We start from the raw sequence: 24,477 nt of genomic DNA on the forward strand, positions 1-24,477 counted from the left end.
CAAAAGATCAAAGTCGTTCCTCGTCAAGATGCGCCTGCATCTTTGTATGAAAAAAGGCCTAAAGACCTTTTCAGAGTGTTAACCCAAGAAGGGAAGCTGGGCAAAACCAGTTTTTTCGTCGGCCTCCTTCCAAGTTACTGTGGGTAACCGGGAAGGTGGTACCGAAGACCAAGGACAATGGGGTTAGGGCCTCCCTTCATCCGCAGACGGGATTTCGCCTCTCTAGTGGACTCTTCAGGAGGAAGTCTTTGCTTTCTGCTAAGCAACAGTGGGGCATGTGCGAGCTAGACACCTTCTAAAGGGCCTCTTTAAGACCCTAGAAATTTCCAACTTCATGGACTGGTTGGGACGTTAGCTAAGGAGAGCTCAGGGACACTGACTTTGTCTCCATGAAGAACTTTCAAGGCGGTCCGGCTTGCTTGGACAGAGCGGTTATGGGACGGTTACGCGTAGAGTTGCCTCACTTTTCGGAACAGAGTCTTAAAGAAGAGATCGTCTTTAGATTTTTCTAGCAAGAGCCGTATCACCCTTACAAAGAGCATCTCTTCTTTTTGCACCTTTGTCCCTATCTGTTCCCACAGGGGGACTGTAGGAGCAAGGTTGCAAAAATCTCTCGGAGAAGGCAACTCAGGATTCCTCACTCACTCACCAAGAACAGTTAGGCCGGCCGTGGGGCCTATTGAGAAAAGAGAGAGGACCTCTTTTGTACAGGCCTTTCGATGTGCATCCTCTTCTAGGACCCTCTTAGAGGTCGAAGACCAAGAAAGAAAGTGCAGTAGACCATCTAGAAGGTCCATGCGGGAAGTCTGATGAACAGGGAGTCATCCAGACAAAAGTAGGCGCCAGGACTACTCCACTTTGCAAAAGTCTGGGCGCAGAAGGGAGCGGACTATTGGGCCCTCTCGATCCGAAAAAAAGGTAATTTGATCCCTTTCAGGGAAAAATCCTCATTGACTAGAACTTCAAGTGGCGTTGACTGCAGATACTTGGAATCCGCGTCCGGAAAGCTTGCTATTTTGCAGGCAAAGTGGAACAGCTGATTTCCAAAGAAGCAGGTAGAAGTTAGTAGAAACTAGAACGGGTCAAGCATCTCCAGTCTCCGGATTTTTACAATCGGTTGTTTCCTCGGTACGGAAAGCATCGGGGGGGATGGAGGACGGTTCTACGACGTCAGTGCCCTGAATTTCTTGTTTTGAAGAAGAAATTCTCGATGGAGACGTCTTCCTCTGTTCTGTCTGCTCTTCGTCCAGGGGACTGGATGGTGGTCCCTGGACCTTCAAGATGCGTTATTTCCATTGCCAATTTCATCGGCAGCAAGGGAAATATCGAAGATTCAGTTCAAGGGAAAGTATATTCCAGTTCCGAGCGTATGTGTTTCGACTTTAGACTGCCCTCAAGGCGTCAGGACATCATGAAGAATGTAGCGTATTGGCTACATCTGGAAGGGATCAGGATCTCATACTCTGGTACGATGTGGGTAATAAGAGCCCAATCGGAGGAAAAAATGTCTGGAGGACCTTTTACTTACTCTAAATTTGACAAAGTCCTATGGGACTTTAGTCAATCGCAGAGAAATCCATGCTGAACTCCCAGCAAAGTATTGTCTATCTGGGGGATTCAGATGATTCTCGGGATTTTCTAGCGTATCCTTCGAGGAAAAGGAGAGAACGCTGCATAGAAAAGGTGGCAGTCTTCTTAAGAAAGAAACATTTGTTACGCGAGGGAATGATGAGCTTACTGGGGGACCATCTCCTCGATGGAACAGTTTCGTTTCCTTCGAAGACTTACACCTAATTACCCTTCAATTTATCTGAAGGAGAGCTTGGGCTTTTGGAAGTCAAAACAATCTGGGAGAAGAAACCTTCGATCTCGAAAGGCAATCAAGGAGAATACCCGCTGGTGGTTAGATCCACAAAAAAACTAAGCAAGGGAATCTCCCTTCACTTAGCGAACCCTCGCCTAGCGTTATTTGCAAGACGCCTCAGATTCAGGGGGGGAGCACCCTAGGTTCGGAAGAGAGGTCAGCACTTGGGAAGGAGAACAGTGGTCCTGGCACATAACAAGAAAAGAACTAACAGCCATTCATCTTAGCTCTAGTTCATTTCGAGGAGCATAGTCTCAGGGTTGGGATTCAAATCCACCGGACAACACAACAGCCCTCGAATATATAAGGAACAAGGGGGGACGCATTCCTTTTTCACTGTACGAATCAGCAAAGGAATCTGCTGATTTGGGCTCAGGGGAACGGAAGATCTCTCTTTCACAAGGTTGTGCAGGGAGAGAGACAATGGTCCGGGCAGAGCTCGTTGAGCAGAAAAGACCAAGTTCCTTCCTACCCACGGAAGGACTCTCAATCCTCAGATTTGCAACCAACTGTGGCATCTGTGGGGAAGGCCCATATAGCCGTGTTCGCGACCTAACAGAATCACGATTAGAGAACTATGTCCCCGATCTCGGATACACAAGCAGTAGCAGTAGACAGCTTTCTGCTAGATTGGGACAGGCTTGGACAAATACGCCTTCCTCATTCAAAGATAGTTAGGGGAAGTATGAGGAAGTTCGCTTGCTCGGAAGGAACAAGTAATGACCCTCATCGCTCCCTTTCTGGCCAGCTCTCGATGGGTTCACAGAGGTGCTGGAGTGGTTAGTAGATTTTCCAAGATCGCTATCCACTAAAGGAACGATCTTCTCAAACAACCCCCACTTCGACAGATTTCACCCAAAAACATCCCCGCTCTAAGTCTGACCCCTTCAGACTGTTCTCAAAGGACTTGCAGGAGCAAGGGGCTTTGTCGCGCGAAGTGGCGACGGAATGTAAGAGCCAGAAGAGTCTCCACCTCTAGGGTTATCAGTCGAAAGGGGAGTTGTTAGAGATGGTTGTAAGATGGAAGAAATATCCTCTTCAGGTACTTCTGTTAACTGACAATCGCAGATTTTTTCTATATTTGGAGAAAAGACTGTAACCTGGCACGTTTATCAACAGTGAAAGGTACAGAAGTATGCTGGACTCAGTCTTTCGACATAGAGGGACTAGATCTGACCAATAATAAAGATCTCCATGACCTTATAGGTATTTAGAAACCACGAAAGACCATATAATTCAAGAAACCTAGCTTGAACTTGGATTGTGGGTCCTAAAGTTCCTAATGTTGGGAAAATTGTACCGTCTCACACAGCTTCTTAGAGACTTAAACTAGAAAAGTCCTTATTCTCTCGCGTTAGCGACAGCTAAGAGAATTAGCGAGTTGCAAGCTTGGGAAAGGTAAAAGTGGGGTTTAGAAGGGATTCAGCGATTGACCTTTAAACCACTTTTAGCAAAGAATGAAAATCCCTCAAAACCTTGGCAAGAAGCTTTGAGATAAGAGGAACTCTCTTCACTAACAGGAAGAGAACTAGAGAGGACATTGTGTCATAGGCACACTCAAGTTCTACCTGAAGAAGAAAGCGTTGCTAGGAGGTAAAGAAGAAAGTATTGGTGCTCTGTAAGAGACGAAAGATCGATTTCAAGGAATGCCCTTTACATCTCTAAAGGATGTAATAAAGGAAGACTCACCTTACTTGCGATGAATAGCACCTCAAGGTTTCTCAGAGTAAGAGCGCATGACAGTGAGAGCCATAGCTACGTCAATGGCATTTCACAAAACATGGTCTCTGCAGGCACTTATAGAGGTCTACGTTGGAGTATGTAATTCTGTTTTTTGCCTCCCAGTTACCTAAGAGACGTAAAAATTTCTTACGAAAAGTGCTTTGCTCGGGAGCGTATGTTTCGGCGAATTTCAGTGCTGGAGAAGGGGCTGAGGCTAACCCTTCGGAAAACTTACTTAGTGTTTAATTAATCTCTTTATGGTGGTTGTTTTTAATTGGTTGAATTGTAGAGGGGAATAGGAACCCTCTTGCAATTCATAGATTATAACATACTAAAACATGGTCAGGTGGATGGGATTGCTCAGTGCTCCTGTAACTTACTTATAGTAACCTTAACTCTGTCATGTAAAAGGGGAGTCTCCATTGATTGACAAAGGTCAAGCTCTACCATGTAAGTGGGTCAGCCCCCATTGGTACGATCCCGACGTAGACTCTGTTTTACGCTGTAAGGGGCTAGCCCCCATTGACAGATCAAAGAGTTATTCAGCCATAGGTCCATACCTCGCTGGGACTCTTGAGGCAGGCAGACTCAGAGACAGTAGTCATGAAGTCTTCAGCCCATCAGGTCAGACCATGGATATTTTATCAAGAACATATGTGCTTTTTCCCTGTTTTTTTACGGTTATTAGTATAAGTCTTATTCATTGTGTTTTTAGCTGTCTCTACCCGACACAAGGGTGCCAATCAGCTAAGATATATCGGCTGAGGTAAGTGTTTTCATGTACAAAAATGATATTGTTAAGATAAAATAAAGTTTTGTACATACTACATGGCAGATATATACGATTAATGGCCCACCCATCCTCCCCTCGGAGAAGAGTGAAGAGAAATTATGGGCTTAGAAAACGGGAATGGTTTCCAGACCCGCCACACAGCGGCGGGAATGGTGGATCACCTTGACATACCTGTCGCGTGTGCCGCGGAATTTTGAAATTCTGTCGGCACGACCGAGTATAGCTAAGTATATATCTGCCAGTAGTATGTACAAAACTTTATTTGTAATCTTAACAATATCATTTTTCCTAACTATACAAACGTGAGGTCCTTTTACACATAGTCCCACCTCATGCCACCCCTCACTCTGTAGTTTTTGCTTGGGCCTAAAGCAAAAGTGATTCTTCACCTCCCAGTCGCGCGGCGCCCACACTGTCGGACAAGCAGTAAACTACCGAACCCCTTGTTCGAAAGCTTACGACCTATTCAGCTGCCGCTAGTAACCTTCCTATTGTAAAAAGGACCTTAGTTTTGTATAGTTAGGGAAAATGTAATTTTTCCAGCCTCTCAATAGATTTCTATTATCAGTTTATTGGGAATCCTCTTGTCACACACTACCTGTGCTGCCTCCCTACTTTTCCTTTAAGCTGTTTTCTGCTTTCAGCCTTACCTAAACATATTCCCTCTTGGTTTAAAGCATGTCCTGAGTATTTGAAATTCTCCATCTGTTTTGAAGGTAGGCCTCTTCTATCATGTATGAATAAGCTATCCCCTTCTCTGCTTCCTGGACACCGTAACCGTAGTTCTACTCACATTTACCTTCGTTCCATGCCCTTCAGGAGATTCATACCACTCTCTTACTTTGAATTGCAATTCTTCAGTTTCTGCTGTAATCACCAAATCATCTGTGTATGTCATTTCCCAAAAATTAATTTCTAATTCTTTCACTGAATATATCCATGACTATTACAAAAAGAAATGGGTAAGAGCTTATCCTTGATGTCAACTAGCTTAACCCTCTTACGCCGATTGGACGTATTAAACGTCGACATAAATTGTCTGTCGGGTGCCGATTGGACGTATTATACGTTGACTCAAAAAAGTTTTTTTTAAAATTCGCTGAAAAATACTTATAGGCCTACCAGCCGAAAACTGTTGAATCACGCCGCCTTAGGGGCGGCTGGGAGGTTCACGAAATCAAGGCGTTGTTTGTTTACAATCGTTACGCAGGCTCGCAAGCGCGAATTTCTTTCTTATCGCACTAAAAAGTATCTGACACATCTCAAAAATTATTTCGTCACTTTGACATAATTTTTGCACCGTTTTAAATTATCCGTTACATGAGGTATTATATATGAAAAAAATGTGCACAATTTCATGTAGAATACAATAAAAAAATACTCATGATTGTAGCTTTTATCAGTTTTGAAATATTTTCATATAAATAACAATAAGTGCAATAATTTCAACCTTCGGTCAACTTTGACTACTGAAATGGTCGAAAAACGCAATTGTAAGCTAAAACTCTTATATTCTAGTAATATTCAATCATTTGCCTTCATTTTGCAACAAATTGGACGTATCTAGCACAATATTTTGATTTGTGGTGAATTTATGAAAAAACTTTTTCCTTAAGTCAGCGCGGTAACTCTTCCGATAAATTTTTTTCGTGCGATTGTCCTAATGTTTGCACCATTTTAAATTTGCCGTTACATAAAGTTTTATATATGGAAATGTGCGCAATTTCATACACAATACAACTAAAAACAACCCATGGTTGTAGCTTTTATCAGTTTTGAAATATATTTTCATATAAATAACGATAAGTGCAAAAATTTCAACCTTCAGTCAACTTTGACTCTACCGAAATGGTCGAAAAATGCAATTGTAAGCTAAAACACTTATATTCTAGTAATATTCAATCATTTACCTTCATTTTGCAACAAATTGGAAGTCTCTAGCACAATATTTTGATTTATGGTGAATTTATGAAAAAAAAACATTTTATTACGTCCGCGCGGTAACTCTTCCGAAAAAAATCAGAAATTTTTTCTTTCTATTGTCGAAATGTTTGCACCATTTAAAATTAGCCGTTACTTAAAGTTTTATATATGAAAATGTGCGCAATTTTATGTAGAATACAACAAAAATTGATTAAAGGTTGTAGCTTTTCTCTTTTTTTTAAATATTTGCATATAAATCACGATAAATAGAAAAAAAACTCCATTCGGTCAACTTTGACTCTACTGAAATAGTAAAAAAACGCAATTGTAAGCTAAAACTCTTACAATCTAGTAATATACAGTCATTTATCTTTATTTTGAAACAAATTCGAAGTGTCTAGCACAATATTTAGATTTATGGTGAATTTAAAAAAAAAAACACTTTCCTTCAGCGCGCCATTTCGCGGCCGCAAATCTCCGAAATGCGTACGTCGCATTCTCCTAATATTTGCTCCTTTTCATATTAGGCGTTTTATAGAGTTTCATATATGAAAATGTGCGCAAATTCATGAAGAATACAAACAAAAATATTTGAAGGTTGTAGCTTTTCTCATTTTTGCAATATTTGCATATAAAAAAATATATATATAAAAATTTGATTTCGGTCAAACTTTAACTCATCCGAATGGTCGAAAAACTGCAATTCTAAACTAAAAATCTTACAGTATCGTAATATTCAATAATTTTTCTTCATTTCGAAACAAATTGGAAGTCTCTAGAACAATATATAGATTTATGGTGAATTTTTGAAAAAAACATTTTTTTACATCCGCGCGTTACGAATTCATGCATCATTTTGTGATAATATTTTTTCTGTGTTGCTTTGATTGTTTTACAATGTGTTATATATCAAAATGATTGCAATTTAGTGTACAATACAACGATAAAAAAAGTAACTCGTTAGCTTTAACCGTTTTTCGCACAGCTCGATTTTAATATAATTATGTATGAAATTTTTTTTTTTTTGTCGCTACCATATATCACATTATTTATATATGATAATGATATTTTATTTAATTTCTGATGGTTGCATACCAAACTTCAGGCAATGAAAAAAAAGGAGCCAAAAATGAACTCTTAATCTTCAAAACTAAGCACGCTGTGATTTGTTAAAAAAAAAAAAAAAATTTCCGCTTCCGCGCTCACTCCAAACCCGCCTCAGCATATGGGAGACGTTTTGGTTTTTAGGGCTTTGGCGTAAGAGGGTTAATGTCAAACATTTTTGTCGTGTCTCACTGTTATTACTGTTGGTAGTATGTTCTTTTATACATCATTTCAACCAGCCAAGCCCATTTTTCAGGCACTTTTTCCTTTTTCAGGCACTTTTGCCTTTCTTAAACACCAAAACATTTACTGATTTGTTACCCTTTTATGAGATGCCTTCACTAGGTCTGTAAAAGCCCAATAAAACTTCGTTACCTTCCAGTTTTTCAACTTGTAACTGTTTTATAATGACAGCATCTACTATATCTCTCCTTCTAATGAAACGGTACTGCTGTTTGCCAATCTTCACAATTGCTTGTAATCTTTCATCAGGTATTTTTCTAAAACTTTTAGCAAATGTTGGGTTACTTTGGTTCTTCTAATTACTGTACATAGTAATTATATCTCCCATCTGTTTTAAAACATTCAACGTCAGACTTTCTTCTCAGTCATTTGGCATTACTTCTGCTTCTCAGATTTCTCTTAATTTTTCCGATGTCCATTCTTCCCCCTCTGTACCAATTTCAGGTTGCACCGCCGATGGACCTGTTGCCATTACATAACCTTTACTCATATAGAGTGCATCTTCATCACTGACCCCTCCATACTCCCCAAATCCCCAAAATTTCCTCTTTATCTTGGGTTGAAATAATGTTTTAAATAATTTGAACATCTGTTCTTGTATCATCATCCTTATGCAAGATATTTCCCTCTCTTACCTTTGATTACTTCAGGCTAACCTTGATCTTGCTCACTTTCCCTTTTTGTATATTTTGAAAATATCCTTGTTCCTACCTTCTATTTACCTTGTCTGAGGCTCTTTCAATAGCTTTGCCATCAATCCTCTTAGTCTCTGTCTGTTTTGATCCTGAGCATCTTGCACCTACAATGCCTTCCAGCTGTCAAAAGACTTCGATTTTATCCTAATCAAATCTTGAACCTCTATTCCACCACCACTTTTCTCCCATTTTGATATCCCATAGCCACTTGCTTGCCAGACTGCTTCCTCTGCACATACTCATGTTTTTATATCATTCCAAAATTTTCAGATTTTCCAGCTTGCTCCCTCTCTATTTTTTTCCCTCTATTTGATGTCTCTCTTACATCCATGATATGCAAATTCCTCAAATTTTTCTTTAAGATCCGAAAGTTGGACTCTTGATCTCTCATCATATTATCCATTACTAGCAACCTTTGTAGATTCCTGCATGCTTCAACCTCTCCTTGGGTTTTTACTCATCATCATATCCATTACTAGTAACCTGTGTAGTTTCCCACATGCCTCACTAAGAATGACCTTATTATCTACAACACTTGTCTCCCTCCTAACCACGAGGTAATATATTGGGCTCTGTATTCCACCACTTAGTGTACTTTACTAGATAACCATTTGTCTTCACATACTAGGTTAATGCAGACAGTATTTCCAGTTCCAACTCCCATATTCATTCCTTACTCCACTAGATAACCATTTGTCTTCACATACTAGGTTAATGCAGACAGTATTTCCAGTTCCAACTCCCATATTCATTCCTTACTCCATTCATGGACCCATGAACTTCTGATGTCCATTTGTACTCTGTCCAACTCTACCATTCATATCTGCTTTTATGTACTGTAGCAGAGTTTTTGTATTACAAAGGATGCAACATACATCTATTCATGTTTAAAAATCAGATTTCCCCATATAATAACTCGCATGACAGTGTCAATTTTCTTTACCTTCTGCCTGTAGGTGCAACCATTTTGTTTACCTTTTACTTTCTCATGAGGTAGGTTGGTCAGGTGATGATAAACTGGCATAAACATTGCCGTGATTTGCTTTGCAAAAGAAGCCCACTAATCCATAATAATTATTGGGAAACCCTTCCAAAGATATTGATTGACTGGATGTGCTGAGGTATAGGGTATTAAAGTGTAGCCTTAGTTCATATAGCAACAGATTAGTGTTAGCAAATGAAAATAATGAAAAGCTTTTGTGGTGGATTAGTTAAATTATGAGAGGAATCTAACTTTGTCATTACATAAAATCTGTTGTCCTGTAGTTTTGTGCTTCATTTACGTTTCATTTTTTTTTTTGTGACAGCATTAAAAAAAAAGTACTAATTGTTGTAGCAGGTGTTGAGAACTTCTAACATTTTATTTTTTTTAATTTTATTTAATTTTATTTTTTTAGCTCTGGAGGAAGTCATTATGGTAATACACATCCAAGCTATGGTTACTCGCTCTTGAAGACAGAAAACCATCAGGCAGACAATTCAGGCTTAAATGAAATGCCAGGACTAGAACCAAGTGATTTTGATATTGGGCCTGTATATGGACCACAGATGCCAGGTCCCTTTAGCAGCCCTACCCCTGATACTGGTTCATCTTATGGTGATATAACAGGTTAGTTTAAAAATGTTTTGTACTGGTAGGTTTTATATGTTTTGTTGTTGTAACCAATTGATTTATTGAAATTGGTTATGGATCATTTTTATTAAATATGAAAATTAGCAGAACATAATTTGCTGCAAAGGTGTTTTGTGGAATCTGAAGCTCAGCACTAAGCAAAGTTATGGAATAAAATTATAGAGAATGAGTACATCATATAGAAAGCCACCACAGACCCATTTGAAAAATGGTTTGTTCATATACGAAACAAACCTTCGGTCTTAACATTGGGATAATACTAGCGCTAAGCTGGAAACCGGTAGAATTAAAATTGAACTTGTGAGATCCAGGGACTATTGGCATCTATACCAGGTCACAGGGCATGTATTACCCAGAATGCCCTTGGCGTCCCATGACCCGCCAGTTACTTTTCTACCGCCATTAAGATATTAAGATAGGACATGTTTACTTTCTATCTGTTTTAAAGCCGGTTTAATTTGCCTGTTTTTATTCATTTCACTTTTATTTTTATTTTTAATTTCTATCTCTGGGTATGCTCAGTGTGAGTGTGATCTGTAAGAGTGTGTACATTGTGAGATGGAGATTTTTGCTTCACCATCGGAAACTACTTCCGATTCACAGAAGAGACATAGGAAATGCCCTGGAGTGAGTGGGTTTCCTTGTTCAAGATTTCTAACTTTGGTGTCGATAGATCCTCATCCAACGTGTAGTAGGTGCAGAGAAAACGTATGTACAATTACTAATCCTTGTTCTGTTTGTCATGGTTGGTCGGTGGAACAGTTGAGGAAGTTTTATGAGAAAGGCCAGTACAAAAGAAAGGAGACGACGCCATCTTTGGATGACCAAGCGTTGCCGGCTTCTTTTGTATCGGCAATACACCAGACTGCTTCATATGTTTCGTCGCCTGCTTTTGATTTTTCCCATACTCCTTCAGTTTCTTCTAGTGATTTGCTATCGGAAACTCCAGGAGGGGTTTTGGGTAATTTTATGCATAATTACGCTCTGTTGTTCCCGGCAGGGATGGGGGAAGCATCGCCATCTTTGTTCCAGGTGCTGGCTCCCGACGCGCAGAGAATGGAAGGTACATGGACAGCTTTAGGCCTACCAGGCTTACCAACCTTGGAGGGTTTGCTCTCTCATTATATGGCGTCGCGATTCCAGCAGAGTCCGGCAGCGCTGAATGTTCTTCATCCCCCTGGCCTGCACTTTATGGGAACTAATGCCGCGGCTACGTCAACAACTTCAATGTTTCCGGCGATGCAGAATGTTGGAGGTAGTTTTGCTGCAAACGCAGGGATGCCAGCAGCAGCCGCCCAGTCTCTCCCTACAAGATTGGTGACGTCACAACCGGCGTCACACACCGACATGGCAGACGCGATGATGTCACAGCCTACTGCTTCTCGATCTACTTCGCTGCCTCCTTAGCTAAATACGTTTTCTGACTTGTTGGTACACACATTCATGAAGAAATTACAAGATCCAGAGGAGAAAATAGTTAAGGAAGACATAAAGAAAAGGCGTGATTCTTCGTCTTCTTCCTCTAGCTCGGCATCATCGCTAAGTTCGATGACGTCGCTGCGTGTACCAGTCAAGCGTTGGAGGATACAGGATTTCGTGACTGATCCTCGGGCCAAGAGGAGGAGAGTGAATTCTTCTCCATCTTCGAGCCAGGACTGTCACATCCCGCTCAGCAAGAAAGTAAAGAAGTCAGTGGCTGGTAAGCTTAAAGCTAACGGACGAAGCGTTTATAAGAGTCCGAATGAGCGAAAGTGTCGACGGTCGCTGGGCTAGTGGCTGACGCAGAGACTACAAAGAGTCTAAGAGAGACTATAATGCCGTTGGTAAAATCAATGATGGGTGCGAAGAGTGCAACAAAGAATAAAGCACAGATACCAGTTTTGCCTGTAAGACCTTTTAAAATACGGAGAAAGGATGAAAGAACTCTCATTAAAAGGTCGAATAATAGAGAGTTGGTAACCTCGTGTGATACGGTGGTGAGAGGCGTTGTTCGCTTAGATGAGGGATCAAGGCCGAATTCTCCGATGATCGTTGGAGACGATATCAATAGTCATAGAGAAGAAATTAGCTCGGTTTCGAGGGAGCCTTCATCTTGGAGGTATAGGTGAGATTCTCGCTCTAGATCTGCGAGCAGAGAAGGAGTTAGGCAGTCTCGTTTTCCTACTGACTATTCGGGATCAAGCCGTCAACGGCCATCAGAGATCAAAGAGGCCGCAGCCGTCAGGGCAGATGGCCTTGAAAGCACCTGGATGTTTGTCAGCGGATAGGAGTGTGATAGCGTCTCCTGTGGCTGAACACACTACGTTAGAACCGGAGGAAGGCAAAAACCAAGTGTTTCTGGCTTCGTATGCGGAGGTGATTGATTTGATTCGTCAATTCAATAACCTTTCGAAGGGCACGGAAACACCTGCCAGTATGCTTCCTCCAGGGATTGACATGGTGTTTGGATTGAAAAAGGATACAAAGGTGTCATATGAATTGCCTTGTTCAAGTCATGCGGAGTCCGTTTAACAACACGTAAATGCACGGATTGCGGGAAGGGATAATTCCTTAAGATTGAACAGATTGTTTAAGTTTATCCCACCCCCAATGATGAAACATAGGAAATATTATATGACACCAACGGTTCCTTTGCTATCTAGACAAATTAACCCAAGTGTGGTAAAGTTAAGGCCTGGATTAAGCTTATATCAAGTTAAGATGGAATGCCCTTCGATGACTTGCCAAGAGGCTGCTACGTTAGAAGCAACGTCGTCTTCTGTCTTTCAGACTGCTTCTTGGTTAGATCTTTGGTCAACAGCAGTGGTAAAAATTGCATCCTCAGAAGTGACAAGAAAAGTAGTGGATGAATCAATGTTCATTAGGGTGCTACAATCAGGTTCAAAAGCTTGCATACTTGACAAATTTAAGTGCCAATGTTTGGGCAAATATCCTGTTAACCCTCTTACGCCGAAGCCCTAAAAATCAAAACCTCTCCCGTATGCCAGGGTCGGTTTGGAGTGAGCGCGGAAGCGGAAAAAATAATTTTTCCAAAAAATCACAGCGCGCTTAGTTTTGAAGATTAAGAGTTCATTTTTGGCTCATTATTTTGCCATTGCCTGAAGTTTAGTATGCAACCATCAGAAATGAAAAATAATATCATTACCATATGTAAATAATGCGATATATGGTAGCATAATCAGATAAATTAATTGTATTCAAATCACGCTGTGGAAAAAACGGTCAAAGCTAACGAGTTACTTTTTTTTCGTTGTATTGTACACTAAATTGCAATCATTTTGATATATAATACATTGTAAAACAATAAAAGCAACACCGGAAAAATATTATCACAAAATGATGTACGAATTCGTAACGCGTGGACGTAAAAAAATGTTTTTTTCAAAAATTCACCGTAAATCTAAATATTGTTCTAGAGACTTCCAATTTGTTTCAAAATAAAGACAAATGATTGAATATTACGATACTGTAAGAGTTTTAGATTAGAATTGCAGATTTTGACCATTTCGGACGAGTTAAAGTTGACCGAATGTCAAAATTTTTATTTATATATTTTTTTATATGCACATATTTCGGAGATGGAAAAAGCTACAACCTTCAATTACTTTATATTGTATTCTTCATGAATTTGCGCACATTTTGATATATGATACTCTATAAAACGGCTAATATGAAAAGGAGCAAATATTAGGATACTGCGGTGTACGCATTTCGGAGACTTGCGGCCGCGAGTCGGCGCGCAGAGGGAAGGTAAATATATTTTTATACATTCAACTTCCCTGCCAGATATATACTTAGCTATAGACTCCGTCGTCTCCGACAGAATTTCAAATTTCGCGGCACACGCTACCGGTAGGTCAGGTGATCTACCGCCCTGCCCTGGGTGGCAGGACTAGGAACCATTCCCGTTTTCTAATCAGAATTCTTCTGTCGCCCGGACCATCAACATGTTGTTGGTTCCTCTCGATTGGTTTTTTCTTTTTTTCACGGCAATTGATCCTTTCTTGACCCGACTTTTGGTGACGATCTGGATTGTTGGATTGGCATACGCTTTTGTGGACTGTTTTGTGGACTGATTTTTGGATTTTTCTTTAATAATGTCGACTCTGGAATGGTTGTGAGACGTTGTGTGAATGTAGGCTGTAAGGTGAGGTTGCCGAAAGCTTCGGTAGACCCTCACACGGTATGCAAGGGTTGCAGGGAGTATGAATGTTCTTTTACTAATACTTGTAAGGAATGTGAGAACTTGAGTGAGAACGAATGGAAGAATCTAACTAATATTTAAAAAAGTTAGAGAGAGAAAGAGTGAGGAAGGCTTCTTATAGAAGTTTAAGTAGTTCTAGATCTGAACTAATTCCTAGCTTGGGATCTTCCCCAAGGGTAAGTATTGCTACTTCTCCTTCCATTGCAGCCCCTTCTCCTATTGCAGAACCTGTAGATCCAGCAAAAGAACTTGCGGATCTAAAAGCTGCCTTCAAGTTGATGGAAAACAAAATGGCTGCCATACAAGGTAAGGCTAGTGATTATTCAGTGGACAGTGATATGAGTGTCCCCAGTGTAGTGGAGGGGGCATCTGGTCGGCTCAGCAACGCTCCTAGGTCTAGACCTCTTCCAAGCTCACATGCCCAGAGGAGAAGGAATGTCGAAAACCGAAAGGAGGTTGTGGAGAATCCCCACCGATCAGGTGTCCCTTCGGCGGTTTCTGTGACACCCCATACTGCCAAGGATCGCTATTGTAAAAGCGTCCTGCGTGAGTGTTTTTCGTCGTCGGGATCTTCATCTCCGAGACGTGATTGGAGAGACTCAGATACCTCTCAAGAGGAGTTGGAAGGCTCCGACTATTGATTCGAGCCCAGAAAACTTCCCTGAGGAGTCTCCCTCGGGAGTGAAGAAGGCAAGAAGAGCCATTCTTTCAACCAGAGTGAGAAGGAGGCAGGAGGTGGAGGCTATGGACTCCTCCCCTCCTCCTTCCCCTCCCCTCCTCCGAAGAGGATAAAGAGGAGGCTACGAAGAGATTCATGATGGCGATGCAAGAGCAGATTTCGTCTTTTGTAGGAGTTCTGTCAAAGGAGCCTCCTAGAAGGAAAGACTCTTCCCTTCCGATCAAAAGATCCTCCAGACGTATGGAGGTATCTGCCGCCAGGATCGATACTCCTACTCGAGGTGAGGTTTCCTGTACGAACCTGGATGAACCGATCAGACGTCTGGCACCGGCCAGGAGTGAGGAGTCACCCAGGAGGCAGGAGCCAAGAGCCAGGAGTGAGGAGTCAACCAGGAGGGCAGGAGCCCAGAGCAGGAGTGTAGAGGCATCCAGGCAGGAGGCAATAAGGCAAGAGGCAAGGAGGCACAGGAGGAAGGAGCCAAGAGGCAGGAAGACCCAAGAGGCAGGAGCCAGGAGGCCAAGGAGGCAGGAGCCAAGGATCAGGATGTCAGGAGCCAGGAGTCAGGAGGCAGGAGCAGGAGTCACAAGGAGTAGGAGCTAGGAGTCAGGAGCAGGAGTCAGGAGTCAGGAGTCAGGAGTCAGGAGTCAGGAGAGGATCTAGGTAGCAGGAGTCAGGAGTCGGCGTCGGAGATGGGCTGGATCAGGAGTCAGGAGTCAGGAGTCAGGAGAGGAGTCCGGCCGGAGACTCGTTCCGGAGGTTATGACTCTTCTCCAAATAGGAGCTCTCTCCTTCAGAGCATAGGAGGTCTTGGAAGGACTCTCCCTCCAAACGTGAACTTTTCTCCTTCGTCTGATCGAGGGTTAGACGAGTTGTCTGATGACGAACCTCCTGCTAATGAGGGACTATCTAGTTATAAAGTCTTAGCCTCATATTACTTCAAGAATTTGGAGATTCTCTTAGTCCGGCGGCTCCTCCTTCTCCTCGTTCTCTCTTTTCGAGCTCGGCTACGGCAAAATCTTCGGCCTTTTTGTTTTTGAAAATGAAGCCTGCGATATCGATGAAGAAGGCACTCCATTCTTTAGATTCTTGGATGGACAAGAAGAAGGAGTTAGGAAAGACGGTATTCTGCATGCCTCCTTCCAAACTACATGGAAAGAGAGGTATTTTTGGTATGGGACAGGAGAGACTATGGGTTTTTCTCTACCTGCCTCTGCAGATGCCGACTTTTTCCAATTAGTGGAGGCCTCTAGACGTCACTCCTTAGGATCGGTCAGAGCGACGTGGAGCACTTCAGAGTTGAACCACTTTCTAAAGGGACTTTTGTCACTTTAGAGGTGTTCAACTTTCTGGATTGGTCACTCGGAGTTCTGGCCAACAAATCTAAGGATCCGGAGTTTCTTAAAAACCCAGAGATTCTCCATAGCGTCCTGTCCTGCATGGACAAGGCAGTACAGGACGGTTCGGGTGAAGTGGCTTCCCTTTTTGGTGCTGGTCTCCTGAAAAAGAGATCAGTATATGGATCCCTATTATCGAAAGGGGTTTCTCCGAGCCAGAGGACTGCTTTATTGTTCGCCCCTCTATCGGATCATCTGTTTCCTTCTCAGTTGGTGAAGGATATATCTCGCTCGCTAACTGAGAAGGCGACACAAGACCTACTAACACAAACGTCCAAGAAAGGACACCCTGTAGTGTCGGCGATTAAGAAGGACTCTCGTCCTCCTCAGCAGCCCTTTCGTGGAGGTACAGCGGCTCGTCCCCCTGCCAGAAAGAAGAGCTCTGATAAGAGAGGAACGGTCCTTTCCTTTAGGCCCTTCAAGAAATCCAAGTGACTGTTGCTCCTTCAAGCACCAGTGGGCGCCAGACTCCTGAACTTTGCAGGAGTATGGGCAGAAAGGGGAGCCGACCCTTGGTCAGTGTCGGTCCTAAAGAAGGGATATGTAATCCCCTTCGACAACAGCCCTCCCCTAACATCTACGCCTCGGGAACTTGTCAGCGAGGTACAGAGACCCGGTAATGAGAAAGACTCTCCTTCAAATGGTGGAACAAATGTGGGAAAAAGAGGCCATCGAACTTGTGCAGGATCCACACTCCCCGGGATTTTACAATCGCCTTTTTCTAGTACCAAAGGCATCGGGGTGGCGGGGTGGAGGACCAGTTCTGGACGTAAGCGCTCTGAATCGCTTTGTTCAGAAAAAGAAGTTTCGCATGGAAACGTCCGCCTCAGTAATGTCGGCTCTTCGTCCAGGAGATTGGATGGTCTCTCTGGACTTGCAAGACGCATTATTTTCCACGTTCCCATTCACCATTTGTCAAAGAAATATCTTCGTTTTGTAATAGGAGACAAGATCTTTCAGTTCAGGGCTCTGTGCTTCGGTTCTGTCTACAGCTCCGCAAGTATTCACCAACCTGATGGCGAATGTGGCAAGATGGCTTCACCTAGAGGGAATAAACATCTCCCTCTACTTGGACGACTGGCTGATCAGGGCCAAGTCGGAGATTCAGTGCTTGGAGGACTTATCAGTAACAAGGAACATGATAGATTCGCTAGGATTGCTCGTCAACCTCGAGAAGTCACAGCTGATCCCCAGCCAGAACTTGGTCTTATCTGGGGTTTCAGATGGATTCTCGGGGTTTTCGAGTATATCCTTCGCGAGAAAGAATCACTCGAGGTTTGTCGAGAATCTCGAGCTTCTTAGAGAGAAAAGAACAGCTCAGCGAGGGATTACCTGAGCCTTTTAGGGACCCTGTCCTCACTAGAAAAGTTCTTCTCTCTGGGGAGACTTCACCGGCCTTCGCCCTCTTCAGTTTTTCCTCAAAGAGGGTGGCCTGTGGAGTTGGAAGACGGGACAACTCTCGGACATCTTCCAACTTCCACAAGAGGTAAAAGATCATTTGAAGTGGTGGATCCCTCCTCTTCAAAAGAACGAGGGCGTATCGCTTGCCCTGCAGAACCCAGACCAAGTGTTATTTACCGACGCTTCGGATTCGTGGATGGGGAGCGACGCTAGGAGCAAGGGATGGTGTCAGGCACCTGGACAAAGAACAGGTGTCCTGGCACATCAATTGCAAGGAACTAGTGGCCATACACCTAGCCTTAAAGTTCTTCGAAGAGATAGTCAGAGACGGGGTGATACAGATAAACTCGGACAACACCACGGCTCTGGCTTACATACGCAAGCAAGGAGGCACGCACTCTTTCTCCCTATCAGTACAAGACACATGTTAACCTGGGACGGAAGAAAGAGGCATAACTCTCCTCTCAAGGTTTGTTCAAGGGATCAAGAATGTGAGAGCGGACAGACTGAGCAGGAGGAATCAGGTCCTTCCCACAGAATGGACTCTACACGAAGAAGTGTGTCGAAGTCTTTGGTCCCTGTGGGGGAGACCTCACATAGACCTGTTTGCGACGTTCCTCTCCAAAAGAATAGAGATATTTTGCTCTCTAGTGGAAGATCCGAGAGCCTTCGCAATAGACGCGTTTCTCCTGGATTGGTCGGGTGTGGACGCATACGCCTTTCCCCCGTTCAAGATCCTGGGGGAAGTGCTCAGGAAGTTCGGTAGCTTCGAAGAAGCACGAAGTTGACGCTAATAGACCCCATTTTGGCCAGCCCAGGAATGGTTCACGGAGGTACTGGAGTGGATAGTGGACTTCCCCAGATCGCTTCCAAACAGACCAGATCTACTCAGACAACCCACTTCGAGAGGTTTCATCACAACCTCCCAGGTCTCGCTCTGACTGCCTTTCGACTATCGAAAGACTTGTCAGAGCGAGGGGCTTTTCTCGCAAGGCTGCGGGCTCTATCGCTAGAGCCCGCAGAGCTTCGACGAGAAGAGTATACCAATCAAGTGGGAAGTCTTTAGGAGGTGGTGTAAGGGTCAGAAGCTGTCCTCCTCCAAGTACCCTCTATAGTGAATATTGCCAATTTCCTCCTCTTTCTGAGAGAGGAATCACACCTATCTGTCTCAACAATAAAGGGATACAGAAGCATGCTGTCTTCAGTATTTAGGAATCGAGGCCTAGACATTGCAAGCAACAAAGATCTACACGATCTAATTAGATCTTTTTGAGACTTCAAAGGCAGCTACTCCTAGAGCACCTAGTTGGAATCTAGACGTGGTCCTGAAATTCCTTTCATCGGATAAATTCGAGCCTTTACATCTGGCTTCCTTCCGCGACGTCACTAGGAAATGCTTGTTCCTGGTGTCTCTCGCTACAGCCAAGAGGTCGAGCGAATTGCACGCTCTGGATTCCACGGTGGGGTTCAAAGGAGATGCTGCCATCTGTTCTTTCCAGACAATGTTTCTGGCAAAGAACGAAAACCCGTCAAAACCGTGGCCCAGAAGTTTTGAGGTAAAAGGCCTATCTAACCTTGTAGGCAGAGAGATAGAGAGGTCTCTCTGTCCAGTGAGAGCTCTTAAATATTATTTAGAGAGGAAGAGACAGATGGGAGCTTGTCAACAAGGTCTTTGGTGTGCGGTGAAGAACCCAAAAGACTCATGTCCAAGAACGCCTTGGCTTTCTTTGTGAGAAGCGTTATTACGGACGCTCACAAGAACTGCTCGGAGGAATCCTTCGGTCTTCTAAAGGTCAAGACACATGAAGTGAGGGCAGTAGCAACGTCTTTGGCGTTCCAAAAGAATATGTCTCTAAAGAATATCATTGAGACTACATATTGGAGGTGCAATTCAGTGTTTGCATCTCATTATCTGAAGGATGTGAGAGTGACCTATGAGAAGTGCTTCTCGCTAGGTCCTTTTGTATCAGCAGATACAGTTACTGTGGGTCTTGGAGCAAAGACTGATCCTTAATTTTGTGTTTTTATCGTACATAAACCCTCTTGTCAGATATGTGCTTGGTTTTCTATTAGCAAGCTCAGCTAATGTCCGCACGGAGCATGTGTTTCATTGCTGGTAGGGGATCAAGGGTATGTATGGCTGGTAGGGTAGTACAAAATTTTTTTTTTATATTTTGTAATGAAAGTGTATTTTATGTTTCGAGTTTTTGGTTGTTTGTAAGGAGTTCGGGGATAACTCCTTACAATCTTAGAACTAACATGGATGTTAGGATCAGGTGATCGGGATCGGTTTTGTGCTCCTTGAACAAGGTGTATTGTCATGTTAGTGGAATAGCACCCAATGACAAAGGCCTTTAGGCTCTGCCGAGTAAGTGGATAAGACCCCATTGGCAGACCCACAAGAACTCTTAGCCATAGATCAATATCTCGCTGAGGCTCTTGAGGCTAAGCAGACTCCAAGGCAGTAGCTGCAAAGTCTTCAGCCTAATAAGGTAGGAACCAAGGTTTATTAATACCTACAACATATGTTGTTTACCTGTCTATTTCAGTAGTTAGCTGTCTCTTACCCACCACCAATGGGTGCTAATCAGCTAAGTATATATCTGGCAGGGAAGTTGAATGTATAAAAATGATATTGTCATGTTACAATAAAGTTTTATACATACTTACCTGACAGATATATACGATTAATGGCCCACCCAGCCTCCCCGCAGGAGACAGGTGGAAGAGAAGAATTCTGATTAGAAAACGGGAATGGTTCCTAGTCCTGCCACCCAGGGCAGGGCGGTAGATCACCTGACCTACCGGTAGCGTGTGCCGCGAAATTTGAAATTCTGTCGGAGACGACGGAGTCTATAGCTAAGTATATATCTGTCAGGTAAGTATGTATAAAACTTTATTGTAACATGACAATATCATTTTTCAAAAATTCACCGCAAATCACAATATTGTTCTAGAGACTTCAAATTTGTTTCAAAATGAAGATGAATGACTGAATATTACTAGGCCGTAAGAGTTTTAGCTTACAATTGCGTTTTTTAACTATTTCGGTAGTCAAATTTGACCGAACGTGGTTTTTTTTCTATTTATCATGATTTATATGCAAATATTTCGAAAAAAGAGAAAAGCTACAACCTTCAATCATTTTTAGTTGTATTCTACATGAAATTGAGCACATTTTCATATATAAAACTTTATGTAACAGCTAATTTTAAATGGTGCAAACATTTCGACAATCGCACAAAAAAAATCCTGATTTTTTCAGAAGTTACCGCGCGGACGTAAGGAAAATGTTTTTTTTTTTTTTTTTTTTTTTTTCATAATTCACCATAAATCGAAATATTGTGCTAGAGACTTCCAAGTCATTGCAAAATGAAGGTAAATGATTGAATATTACTAGAATATAAGAGTTTTAGCTTACAATTGCGTTTTTCTACCATTTCGGTAGAGTCAAAGTTGACCGAAAGTTGAAATTTTTGCACTTAACGTTATTTATATGAAAATATTTCAAAACTGATAACAGCTACAACCATGGGTTGTTTTTAATTGTATTGTGCATGAAATTGCGCACATTTCCATATATAAAACTTTATGTAACGGCAAATTTAAAATGGTGCAAACATTAGGACAATCGCACAAAAAAATTTATCGGAAGAGTTACCGCGCGAACGTAAGGAAAAAGTTTTTTCATAAATTCACCATAAATCGAAATATTGTGTTTGAGACGTCCAATTTGTTGCAAAATGAAGGCAAATGATTGAATATTACTATGATATAAGAATTTTAGCTTACAATTGCGTTTCTCGACCATTTTGGTAGTCAAAGTTGATTGAAGGTTGAAATTTTTGCACTTATCGTAATTTATATGAAAATATCTCAAAACTGATAAAAGCTACAATCATGAGTATTTTTTGTTGTATTTTACATGAAATTGCGCACATTTTCATATATAATACTTCATGTAAAGGATAATTTAAAATGGTGCAAAAATTATGTCAAAGTGACGAAATAATTTTTGAGATGTGTCACTGATACTTTTTAGTGCGATAAGAAAGAAATTCGCTCTTGCGCGCCTGCATAGCGATTGTAAACAAAACAACGCCTTGATCCGTGAACTCCCAGCATCCCCCAAGGCGCGTGATTCAAAAGTTTTCGGCTGGTAGGCCTATAAGTATTTTTCCGCGAATTTTTAAAAAAACTTTTTTGAGTCGACGTATGATACGTCCATTCGGCATACGGGAGACATTTTGACTCGACGTTTAATACGTCCATTCGGCGTAAGAGGGTTAATGAGGAGAGATGCAGCTTTGGCTAGATTAAGCCTCACTGTTGATTGGGATTCCCTGCTAGCAGTGAGGAATGGGGATGTCTTAGTTGCAAGTGCTGTTACCAGAGGGCATACTGGAAGAGGGTTTAGATAGAAGAAGGATGGACACTAACGATAGATTGGTACAGCAGGCAGTTAGAAAAACATCTACTAGTCAAGCTAATCCTGTGGGAGGTAAGGCAGCAGCAAATACCTCGAAAGAAGCCAGTGAGACATAACATCCCTAATAGAGCAACAAGAACCTCTTCCCCAAAGAACTTAGCTCATCGGCCCTTTCACAATAGAAATAACAGAGGAAGGGGGATTAGGGGAAGAGGGAGAGGCTCAAGACGATAGGATGGGTGCCTCTCATCACTCAGCCACACCAGTGGGGGGTTGCCTGGCATATCACTGGCAGGTGTAGCAGGAACTGGGAGCAGAGCAGTGGGTGGTGGATGTTCTCAGGGTCAGTTATTTGATTCCGTTCGAAGTAACCCCACCCCTGACAGAACAACCATTACCTCACCTCGCTTATGCTCAGGAACTTGAGAAGGCTTTTATTCTGCAAGAGGAAGTGAAGATGATGATGGAAAAAGGGGCTATGGAACAAGTATCCATTCTGTCAAAGGGGTTTTTACAGCAGGATTTCATTGAATCTGTTTATAAGAAAAACCAGATTCAGGATGAAAACTCCAAAGACGGTTCTACAAGCAGTCAGGGTCAAGGACTTTATGCTGACAATAGACTTGAAGGACGCGCACTTTCAGATCATGGTCCATCAGTCTCCCAGGAAATTTCTCCGCTTCAGTCTTGCAGAGAAAGTTTTCCAGTTCAAAGTCCTATGCTTCGGATTGACAAAGTCTCCTCAAGTTTTTACAAGAGTGTTCACTCTCGTGTCGACCTGGGCGCATGCTCAGGGGATCAGGCTAATAAGATACCTAGACGATTGGCTGGTGATAGGAAAGTCCAGAGAGAAATTACTTCGGAACAGGGTGACCCTCCTGCAGTTTTGTCACAGCTTAGGCATTGTGATAAATCAGAAGTCTCTGGGTATGGTTATAGACACAATAAAAGCCAAAGTATTCCCGGCAAACCAGAGGGTAGAGAAATGCTAACAAGTGGTGAATGCCTTTCTGGAAAGACAAACACTGCTAGCAAGACAGTGGCAGCTAGTACTGGGAATTCTAACTTCCTTGGAGAAGCTAGTACCACAAGGGAGACTACACCTTCGATCTCTACAATGGAGGATGAAGGAGTTTTGGTCACCAATAGTAGATCGCCCGTACGAGCAAATTCCCTTGTCAGCAGAGGTGAGGAAAGACTTGCTGTGGTGGGTGCAGGACAACAATCTGACAGTGGGTGTTCCCCTTCAGCAACCCTCTCTGGATCTCTTGCTATTCTCAGATGCGTTACTCGAAGGTTGGGGAGCCCATATGGAGGAGCTGATGATTTCAGCAAAATGGAGTGGCGAGGACAGAGAACTATATAAACGTTTTGGAGTTAAAACCAGCATTTCTAGCACTTCAGGAATTCGGGGAGCGGGAGAAGGGGCAATCAGTGGTATTGATGTCAGACAACACCACAGTAGTAGTTTTCGTAAACAAGCAAGGAGGCCTAGTTTCTCAGCAATTACATGTGATGACAGTTCAACTTCATCAGTGGGCTGTAGAGAACTTAGTAGACATCAGGGCCAGATATATTCCAGGAAAAAGAAACATAGTGGCTGACAAGTTGAGCCGGAGGGATCAGATCCTGGGAATGGAGTGGTCCTTGCATCAACAGGTAGTGGACAGGATGCTCATATTGTGGGAAAGGCCTATTCGCAACCAGGTACAACAAAAAGTTGGAAGTGTATTGTTCGGTAGTCCCAGACGTAGAGGCAGTAGCAGAAGATACGCTACAACACCCATGAGACAATCTGGACGTTCACGCATTTCCTTCATTTTGTCTAATCAGTCAGGTTCTGAACAAGGTAATGTGGCCTCAGAACCTCAAAATGACTCTGGTAGCTCCTTTATGGCTGAAGGCAGAATGGTTTCCAGACCTGTTGGAACTCCTAATAGACGTGCTGAGAGAGTTACCCCCATGGAACAACCTACTATGTCAGCCGCACGTGGAGAGGTACCACCAGTTGGTGAAGTCCCTATCACTTCACGGTTGGAGACTGTCACGTATCTCCTGCAAGCAAGAGGGTTTTCTCAAAAAGCAGAAATGCAGATGGCAGGAAATATCAGAAAGTCATCTGCAGCGGTACACCAAGGAAAATGGTCAGCATACTGTGATTGGTGTCGTAGAGGGAACTTGTCTCCACTCGGAACCACTATTCAGCAATTAGCAGACTTTCTGATATATCTCAGGACAGAAAGGCATATGTCTGTATCTGCTGTGAAGGGATATAGGGCTGCTCTAGCCTCTGTCTTATGCATGGAAGGTGTGGACATTTCGTCTTCATGGGAGATGGCTATGTTGATGAAGAGTTTTAAACAGTCCTGTTCGCCAAAGGAACTAAAAGCCCC

At 42.6% G+C, this 24,477-nt stretch overlaps 1 protein-coding gene across 1 annotated transcript in view; it reads left to right on the forward strand.

Moving 5' to 3' along the window:
* The window catches only part of LOC135223980 (uncharacterized), a 206,969-nt gene that overhangs the window by 57,442 nt on the left and 125,050 nt on the right, over positions 1 to 24,477 (forward strand). The window contains exon 4 of the mRNA XM_064262902.1: positions 9,742 to 9,953. Within this exon, the coding sequence (XP_064118972.1) occupies positions 9,742 to 9,953 (212 nt within the window). The remainder of the gene's footprint in view (positions 1 to 9,741; positions 9,954 to 24,477) is intronic.

This window comes from Macrobrachium nipponense, chromosome 20, assembly GCF_015104395.2.
Source record: "Macrobrachium nipponense isolate FS-2020 chromosome 20, ASM1510439v2, whole genome shotgun sequence".
Lineage (NCBI taxonomy): Eukaryota > Metazoa > Arthropoda > Malacostraca > Decapoda > Palaemonidae > Macrobrachium > Macrobrachium nipponense.